Raw genomic sequence first — 11078 nt, 5'->3', positions numbered from 1 at the left:
GATCTGGTGGTTCCCACCCACGCCACAAGCGAGCGAGCAAGATAACAACACACGATTTGCTGGGCTGGGTGCATCAAAATGTGGGAAGCTCTAGCAGGATTGAAGCAAAGCGCAAATAATTATTCAGTCCGCCTATGTAACTGAAAAAAAAGTAAATCAGCGTTGTTATGCGGAAGTGCTGTCTCGTCTCCAATTTCGCTGTGTAATATGTCATGCTCACCATCCCTGTGAAACATGATTTTCGCCGAGATATCCAAAAATGGTACTATTGCTTTTTTATTTGTTTTCAACAAACGCCCACAAAGTATTTCATGGGAATTTTCTCTAAATGTGACATGTGGATTGAATGAATGCAGCGATACGTACGTATACCCCTTACATTACTCGTAAAACATAGTGAAAGTTTGAGGAGAATCAGGCAAAAAAAAAGCAAAAATGAAGAGCACCAAAAAAGTGTCACTTTTTATTTAATGACATGTTACTGACATTATGTTAAAGGTGGTATTATTCGTCCTGCTTTCTAAAAAAGGTGATAAAGTAAATTGCTATTTAATTATAGGCCTATAAAATGAGTTCAGTGTACATGTATAATAAAAATATCTATGCAATAGAGATAGGTATAGACAAATGTGAAAGTGTACTATCACTTTAATGATTAATATCAATATCATCATCATTATTGTTATCATCATCACCATTGATATCTTTTTCATCATCATCACCATCATGATCATGATAACATTATCATTGTTGTCATTATTCTCTTGTCTGAAAGGATAGAGAAGAGCCCCTTATAAACTGAATGAATGAATGAATTTGAATTTATCATCCAATGGATTTAATATCATAACCATTGAGGCCTACATGTTTACAAAATATGCAGTCACATGGAAAAAATGTAAGGATAATAAGGAACCAGTAAATAGCATGAATGCTATAGTCGAGTCTGGCCCCTTGAAGTTCAGGCAGTTTCAAAGTCTTTTTTTCTTTCTTAATTTTTTTAACTGCATGTGCAGTAATGTGTTACCACGATTGCTGGTTAGATAGTTATCAATAAGACATTAAGTATATTCTAGTGCTAATAAAAGAAAAATGATTAAATAAACAATTCATCACACGATGAATATACTGACACTTGTAATATAAGTATGTTATACACAATGTCTACTATACTAACAAAAAGAAAATATTTATAGGATACTAGTACATTATGTTAACAATATCTCATTGGGCATGTTAACGTTCTATTAAATGTTCTATGACCCCAGCTTTACGCAAACATGATCTTGCTGTTTTCTTCTTAATTCTAACTGGTGTAGATCATTGTTCCACAATGTTGTACCTTGGTAAAAACACCATTTTCCCCCCTTTTGTTCTGGTGTTTTTGTGTGAGTGCCATCACTGTCACCACCATGCTCTCTACCTATAGAGTTTACTCTTTATGAGAGAAGTAAAGTGAGTTCATTATAAGGTATAACTAGAGTATATTATATACACACTACTACTTCACTCTCCTTAGAAAGACTTTTGATTTGATTTTTGATTTGATTTGATTTTATTGGTTCCTGCATTATATCATTGCTCATGCAGATACATACACATATATTATATACATTGATGGTGCCATATATATATATATATATATATATATATATATATACATAAACATTAATTGCTAACAAACTAAGTTTCTTCATTACCTTTAGAATATACAGCAATACACTTTCTTCATTGCCTTTACAATGTACAACAGAACATATCAGCGATGCAATGAATAACGCAGAAGGGCTACAGCTTAAGCATTGATTGATTTGCATGCAGCCCTCGTACATAATGCATAACATAATAGCATTATAGGAAAATAGGAGGGAGTGATGACTTGCATAGAGATAGGATAGAAGAAAGGAGGGAGGAGAGGTCTGTCTGCTTTCGCTAATACACAACGTTAGATCACCTGGATCACTGAATAGTAAAGCATGGCAAAGGATTTTCTCACCAAGGCACAGGTGAACAGACGACAGTTACAGGTCATGGTCGGTTACATAACATTACGCAAGAAATTCAGAACGGTGATAATTCCACGAGGGAATTTCATAATAAAATTACAATGACATTATAAGATCACTGATATCCAGAGAGCAGCATTGTCTTTACAGCTTTCTTAAAAGAATACATAGACTTTAAAGTTCGAATTTCAGAAGGAAGAGAGTTCTAAATATCGGGTCCAGTGTGTCTGATAGATTTCAGTAGCCATCACCGTTTTAGGATTTTGTAAATGAAATTTATCAGCCTTTGCAGTGACAGTAAAGTGCCTTGAATGCAGAAAGCAGAAAAATCACCCATTTAGCGCCATTAAGATATATGCTCATATATCATTCGTTGCCACGCATGGCCATTTCTTTTTTCTTTTTTTTTGCTTGTATACAATGTTTGTACAAGCACTTGATCGACTTGTTGTATTTCTATAGATGTTAATAATATTCTCATAATTTGTTGACGATACATTATCAATCATATCATATGACTCGCTTTGAAAATGTCAAGGGTATTTCTTCTTATTTTTCCTGTTTAAAATTGATTTTGAATGGTATATATATATTTATATATATACTTTTTTCATGTCGAAAAGGTTTTAACAAATAACAGAGCCCTGGGGAAGACGGGTAGTTAGTTCTAGATTTGCATGATTGCATCACTATACTTCATTTTGAACGTATGATGTTTGTCTATCTTATGCTGCATGTATATATAAATATGTTGATAAGGTAGTCCACCTGTTGGCAAGATAAAAAGATAAGTAACAAAGCTGCAACAAAGTTCATGCTGTATTCACCAACGGTTTATTGGAAATAAACCGTTGGTGAATACAGCATGAACTTTGTTGCAGCTTATATATATATATATATATATATATATATATATATATATATATATATATATATATATTCATATATTCTGCTGATCAGAGGCCACTCTCTATAAAGATTGCAATGAATGACTTAATAAATCAATGGCCTTATGAGCAGCGAGACAGTCACTACAATATTCAGTCGTTCACATTGTCCTTGTAATATTGAATATCATTTTTTTTTTGGGGGGGGGGGGGAGGGAAGATGTTCATAGTTTACCAAAATATACCATGATGGTTGAATATCAGTTCTCAAATTGCATGTGTGATATTTATACATATGTGATTTGTGGAGTGAGTAAATCAATCCAACTTTTCTAAGGTATATGAGCAAGACAAGCAGTGGGTCAAGGATAATACATACAGGATGGCGATTGTTGTCTAGAAACTGGTACTTCGGATATAGACGGTCAGTCTAATGTATAGAGTGGTATAGCAAAGATGAGTATTGACAAAAAAAGCTATTAATTGCTAGAAACGTACATTTACCTCTTAGCTCTGCGTATGCCATTGATTCGTACACAAAATATATGGGGTATACCGCATATTGATGGACCGATGATCTGATTTTTCAACTGCAACGTCTCCCCCTAAATATCATCCTTACTAATTACAAAAGTAATATGATGGGAATGATACAATGTCTTTAAGCTTGATTTCATGTAAAATTTCACACAAAGACTTTAAGTTTATTGATGGATTGATGATTCATAAACTGCAACCTCTTCCCCTAAAAGCATAATTATGACAATATGATCGGGAGGATACATGCTCGTTTGCAAGTTTGATTCAATGTGAAAAAAAAATGAATCAGTTAAGACTTATTCTTGCTTCCGATGAAGATGTTGTCATTACAACATATATTTAAATTTCATTATGTCGTTGCGACTAAAGCAATCATCAACAGTTGAGAAACTTTGAAAGTGTATCTCTTATTATATCAGATGATAATATATTGACGAAATTCTTACTTACATGTCTTTTACTGTCTTTCGGCCTATACAATGGTTTCCCTCGACATGGGTGATAATGATTGATCACATCTTCAGCAGAAATATAAACTACTTCTCTGACTCGTGATATTTCTAGGAGGTGGATGTGTGTTTAATGCTTCGAAAGTTACACAGCAAATCAAGCCCCTTGAATATGCTGGAAATGTATATATGCATGTTTAATCAATGTGTTGTTGTTAAAGGGCCAGAGATACTTGATTTTAATACATGATACAGACAATCTATTTACATGAACAACCCTGATTTTTTTTCCTATGAAAGTCGGATTTGACATATTAAGGAAGCTAGAGAAATGTTAAAGATAAGCTCTTCCTATTTTTTTTCAAAAATAGTTCTCGAGCGGTAATTTGAAAAAATGCTGGAGTAAAGTGGCGATGTTATCAACTTACAATTCTGTATTGCTCGTGTACAATACAAAAAAAAAACACAAACAAACAAACTTCAATTCAATTCGTGAAATTCATACATCAATTCAGTAATAACAGTTGTTTGGAAATAGAGTATAAAATTTGTATAAGATGTACCAGTTACAATTCAGTGAAAACCAGAGGCAGAAATTCTGATATAATAATGATACCAATGGAATCATCTGTACTTTATCATTAGGCCAAATCAAATCAGTTTGCACACAGCCACAGTTTACCGATACCCTATTACTTATGTGATGTTAATATTCTGTTTGAATTTCACTAATATATATTCTTTCAGCCTAATCAGCTGTGTAAATCACGCAAAATAAATGGCACAGCAGATGACAGAGAAAAGTTGCAGAATGTCAGGTTTCACGTTGCCGCATCTATATATAGGTGCTGATGGTTTGTTTTGTGGGCGTCATGTCATTTTCTTCACCCGCTGCTTGCCGACCATTTCGCAAAGATTATCTGGCTCATGCTACCATCCATTAAGATGTCTAGGGTAATGACGAATTCCATGGAAAAGATCACGTGTAAAAGAAATTTTATGATATTATCAATATGTTTTATGTCAGCCATGCACGTCACTCGTTTTCCACCATCAATAGAGTACGTCTTTTGGTGAACCATCAATAAATAATTGTCCTGCTTTGTCATCAATGATAATGAAAATAATGATACATGACAAGAGATTGTGTAATAAAATGACACACACCAATGTTTGGCATCAATTACAAAATGTATTTCAGTGCTTTACAGATTTTAAAAAAAAAAGATATATAACACCGAATCAACACTTATGTATAGATTTACTTATTAGTTATTCTATCAGTTTTGATAGATATTTGACTGGGCAATATCACATCACAGATGCTGTGTACGTGTGTATATTTTGGGCCATTTTGAACAAACACATCTTGCTTATGCTGCCTTCCATTAAGACGTCAAGGGTAATTACGAATTCCAGGAGCATGCAGATCACGTGTATAAGAATTTTCATAAATATATTCTATAACAGCCACTTCACTCGTTTTGCATATTGTCTGCATCCGTAGACGTGCTTTGATGAGCTGCCTTATTCTGCCTTGTGCTCAGTATGACCGCTTTAGTTTCCAGATGATATAACCAAGTTGTCGTTTTGTTTCATGCAAGTGAAAAAAAAAAGATGTGAAATATGATGTGATTCTAAATTAAAATCCCAAAGATCAAAAGCACTTCGCGCACTCAAGTGTATGAAACTGACTCTCATGCACCGCTTTTTAAAGACAAACCTTTCACTGCGATGGCAAGATGCCAATGTTAATTTGCGAAGAGTAGCCAGCGGAAAGTATTAAGCCCAAGTTTTATAACTAAAACATGTTAAAACTTGTTTGGTTTTTTTTAATAAGCTCAATGGAAAATCTAGAGAGACAGAGCGATGGGAAAAGACTGAAAAGATGACCACAATGTTTATTTCGTAAACGACCAATTCAATTCAATTCAATTCAATTCAATAGTTTATTTATTTCCATCATAAAAAAAGAAAAAAGAGAACATGATTCAAAGCGGTATCAAAGCTTCGTAACCACAAATTCTCTACTGTATCTTTTACACTACAACGGCGTGTGTAATAGGCGGCTACCATGTTGTTTCCTTTGCAATTTATACTACACGTATATATTTTTTTCCAACAGACAAGATGCCAATCCAAATATTCATCAATATATTTCATGACTCAAGTTTTGCAGTGAATCTCCATGGTGCCCACGTTCACTATGCAGCTTTACACGATTGAAACGTTTCTAATTGTATGTATACAGGACTAATTCAATATTATCATCTGCCGCACATCGGGTTAGTTGTTGTAGTTATCTTGATTTGATTGATTTTGATTTTGTTTCTGAATTTCTTTTTCATACATAAATGAAAAAAAAAGTCGATTGAGCGAATTGCGCACAGTATAATTTGAATCTGACAGTTAAAACAAATAAATGATTAACTCAAATATCTAATTTTTTTTTCTGACGTAATGGAAAATGAAAATAAACTATTTTGTGCATACATTTGTGCAAACATAAGTTACAGTATACCTTTTGCTCAAAGACAGTAGGAAACTCTTGATGTACAGAAATTCGGGAGATCATTATCATAAGCAAACGTTTGACGAGGACAATGGCCTCAGAAATGATTGTCTATACAATACAACATTGTAAGAATATAACATGTATAATATACTGTACAAGTTTCCACCCACTGAGTGGCGATAAAGAGAAAGGGCGGGAAGAATGAGGGGGAAAAGTGCAGCGGTGCATTGTGCAAGATGTGAAGTGATTGCGTGGAAATGAGTTGTGAATATGTGTTAATGTTTATGTTTGTTGTGTACGTTCAATTCGGAGTCCTTACTTTAACCATAAAGTGAAAAAAATAAAACAGATAAATAGCAAAATGCTCTAATATTCGGATACATCTTTTATTTTTCAACCTTATTTTAGGGGCCCGCTTTATTTCCATCAAACAAAAAGATATTAATGCATGTTACAAAGTATACATTTGTCGATTTACATTGTTCAACAATAATAAAAAAAGTGCGAGTCTTAACTATAATACAGAATATATATACAAACAATTATTATAGAACGAGGAAACAGTCCACGCTTTACAATGATAACAAAGAATAATCATAATCATAGCGATGGAAAAGAGTGATCTACTGAAGAGCGTAACATGAAAAACGTGGATCACTCGAAAAAACAACAATAAAAATATGCAAAATTTATCTACGTATACCATAAGAGCATCTTTCAAAGCATTTCATGTTGTAGTTAATTTGAATTACAGAATGAAAAAGGCAAACAGTGATAGTAGCACACACTGATTTCTCTATATTGAAGCGACATTATTCATATCATTTGCGGGGTTTCTTTATGTTTGTTTGAAAATCAAAAGGATTTCAATCTCCATCAAAATGTTTCAAATTAAGCAGCAAAGATAACAAAAATTCATGAAAATTAGATGGAAAAAGAGAGAGTATACACTATAATAAACTGGAGAAAACATAACCTAGTTCGAATAATAGCACGCCATCTAAAATGCAATCCATAAATGAACTAGAAATGTCGCTACGGCGACTGGTATGCCTCCGCCATAATGTATGGTTCTCCTAATAGGTCTATAGTACATGTGGACAATGTGTGATTACATTTTCACAAAATTGGCAAAATATTAAAATGACAAGTTTGTCACAAATGTGTTATATGCTCACCTTCCTTGACCTAGGTTTATTTGGATGAATAGGAGAGCATGTATTTAAGAACTTTAACTTGACTTTGATCTATTCATAAGTTTATGCACTGAGTAATTTTCAAGGTATGGAGAAAAAGTGCAATTTCTGTATTGAATAGTAAATTGTTGCCATTTTCATCTGGCCTTTGACCCTAAAATTCATATTACGATAATCACTGTCAGGCAGAACATGCATAAATATGTAGTAAGTTTCAAGATAACTTGAACCATTTCCTAGATAGTATTATGGAGGAAACAGTTAGTTCAGCACTTTCACTTGATCTTTGACCTTTTGACCTTTGAGGCAAAAAAAAAAAGAAGAAACTTAACAGACCCTTGACCCTAAAATTCATATTACGATAATCAGTCAGGCAGAACATGCATAAATATGTAGTAAGTTTCAAGATAACTAGAACCATTTCCTAGATAGTATTATGGAGGAAACAGTTAGTTCAGCACTTTCACTTGATCTTTGACCTTTTGACCTTTGAGGCAAAAAAAGAAGAAACTTAACAGAGAATCTCTATTGGGTTATACATGCATACACCAAGTGTAAAAAAAATAATCCTGCTGGCATTGCATAAATATGAGGGAAATAGTAAAATTTTGAAGTGTTGCCCTTGACCTTTGACCCCATGAACCCTGCATTCTCTTGATAATCACTGCCAGTCAGTTCATGTATATATATAGGGTGCTGTTCGTTATTCCGAAGGTTCGCTATTCCGAAGGTTCGTTATTCCGAAGGGTCGTTAATCCGAAACACGCAAATTCCCTATACCTACAGGTTCGTTAATCCGAAAATGAAAAAGGGTTCGTTGATCCGATAATTTGTGGCGTTATTCCGAAGGTTCGTTATTCCGAAGATTGGTTAATCCGAAAATGAAATTCGGAACAATGAACCTTCGGAATAACGAATCTTAGGAATAAAGAGCCTTCGGAATAACGACCCTTCGGAATAACGAGCTGTAACCATATACTACGTTCCATGAAGATACCTTGAACAATTTCCAAGGTACAGAGAAAGAGTGAAATTTTAATATTTTTACTTGAACTTTTGACCTTTGACCTTTGACCTCATGACCCCAAACTATCACCAGAGAATCTTAATTGGGTAATACATGTATACACTAAGTTTCAAGAAAATATCTTCAGGCAATGCATAGATATGGAGGAAATAGTAAAATTTTATGTATTTGACCTTGACCTTTTGACCTTTGACTTTGAGCATGTGCACCCAAAAGTTGATAGGCACAATTTCATCCCCTAATACACATACATGCCAAGTTTCATTAGGATACCTCTGAAGGTTTTTTAGTTATGCTTGCCACAAAATTCATTACGGACGGACGGAAGGACGGACGGACAACCCGAAAACATAATGCCTCCGGCACCACTTCGTGGCGGAGGCATAAAAAAGGTGTTCTTTTTTTTCCAGTCACAAGATGAGTATGGAACTGTTGTACTTCGGATTCGTCTCGTATATAACATCCTCATAATACACTCATACTTCGCCTAAAGTGATGTTGTTCTGATGCCTAATAGGTGACAAGAACCACAACCACAACCTCTTGATATATGGGTGTCCATAGCTCCTTTGAACAACGAATGATTAAAAGGTGCAAACAGTCGGCGAGGATATCAAATCAACTCTCGGAACCATGACAATTGGGGCAGTACCGACACACTTTGGCGAACCCTTTCCTGTACTGGCGATTTGTTAGGGCGTACAAAAACGGGTTGACGGCGGAATTCATGTAGACTGCCATGTAGGCCCAGTACATCACCAGCGGACTAACACAGTGAGGACAAGCTAGGGACACCAGCGAAGCGATGGCTACTGGAGTCCAGAAGACCAGAAATGCTCCAACAAGGACTGCGAGTCTGAGAGCTGACTTTCGATGTCCTTGGAGTTTGGTTTTCTTCGGCACGACTGGAACATTCGAACCTGCAGCAGTGGGAAAAGAAGACGCCTGGCGCTGTCGGGGATTTCCCGTCGTCAAGGATACCGCCGGATCACCTTGGTTGCGGGATGGTGTGATTGTACCTGCAACGGCCATTCCGGACTTTGGCGTCAGACTTGTGCTCGTACTCCCGTCTGACACACCTGGCGCTGCACCCGGCGGAGCCGTGTCCTGGTTAGTCCTGGTATCCGAAGTTTGTTTTGAAGGACATGCAGTCTTTGAGTTTGATGCCCCCTCTGTCACCATGTTAGTGAGATGGATGCGAGTCGAAATTTTCCGTATCGTACGAAAGAGGTTAAAGCAGAAGAAAGAAAGAATGACGAGGGGTAATACGTACTTCAATATGATAATGAAGATGACGAAATTTGGACTCAGAAATATAAACTCCATCTGGCAGAAATAGTCATAATCAATCACACTCCTTCCATACATTGCAGGAATGCCAAACGCTAAGAAGAAATCAAATGCTGCTTCTCCTGCCCAGCATATAGCCATGAGAATATCGACATGCTTTGCTTTAATGGCTTGTCGATATCTAGGCTTTCTCGAAGTCCGGAGGTTATGAAATATCGACATCAGTATGATGACGGTGACAGGCACGAACGTGATAACGTACGCCAAAGCCTGCCTGAACTTGCAGAACACCTCCCCAAATCGCCAGCGCACCGAAAAATCGGCGTCTGCAAGGAATGGCACGTTGAAGATCCCTACCATGAAATCCGCAACAGAGAGGTTTACAATAAACCTGTTGGTGACATCTTTTCGGATGTCTTCCACGAGCAGGTACGTTGCCATGACAACCCCGTTGCTGCAGACGATTAGGACGCTCAAAAACACCGAAAATGTAAGCCGGGAAATGAAGGCAGCATTGTTCCTGTTCATGGTGTTGAGGAGGATGTCTGATACTCCCTCTGTGTTGGTTTCATTTGCCATGATTGTCATTCAGCTTCCGCCTGCAAAGAAGAAAGAAGGCCGAACATAGTAAAGACAAATTAAAATGTAGCATGAAAACTTCAACCACCTGTTGCTGATTTTTGTGTAGCGTTGTATCGACGATGCCAGTCCGTAATCGGATCATCATCATGCGATGTGTTGCTAAAACATGTACACTGTGCTGTCATGTTGCTCGTTCTTTTGTTTTCAGGTCTCGCTTTCCAAAATGCCTCATAACTTTTTCCCCCAGAAAATATCCCAAAACGACAATTATCACCGGGGTATTAAAATGACGGCCAGATGCTTTTCTGCTTTTGTTTGTGCTAAGTGTCCCTTCTTATGACGCACGTACTCGAGTTTGCTGTGCTTTCAAGTGTATAGGCTGTCTTTGACCAGGTATGTTCTCGGTGTACTTCATTAAGGTCTGTATATATGCTCTTTTTCCGCATTCACATTAATTTACTTCGTCCAAAAATAACCTCAGGCTATTTCTGAAAATGTTTGACATTCTGCTTTCAGTGCGTTCATCAACGGTAATCATCTGACATGTTATCCGAAGTAAAGTCATTCTTTTTACCAGTCAAGAAGA

General features: G+C 36.1%; 1 protein-coding gene across 1 annotated transcript; it reads right to left on the bottom strand.

Moving 5' to 3' along the window:
- Positions 1-9238: 9238 nt before the first annotated feature.
- Positions 9239-10489, bottom strand: LOC139743123 (histamine H3 receptor-like). The gene has a single exon (XM_071653631.1). It carries the CDS (start codon positions 10487-10489, stop codon positions 9239-9241), a length of 1251 nt encoding a protein of 416 aa, XP_071509732.1.
- Between the last annotated feature and the right edge of the window lie 589 nt (positions 10490-11078).

This window comes from Diadema antillarum, unplaced genomic scaffold, assembly GCF_040938485.1.
Source record: "Diadema antillarum isolate AM-2024a unplaced genomic scaffold, OU_Dant_1.0 seq00001051_RagTag, whole genome shotgun sequence".
Lineage (NCBI taxonomy): Eukaryota > Metazoa > Echinodermata > Echinoidea > Diadematoida > Diadematidae > Diadema > Diadema antillarum.
This window is presented reverse-complemented; position numbering and strand designations above follow the sequence as displayed.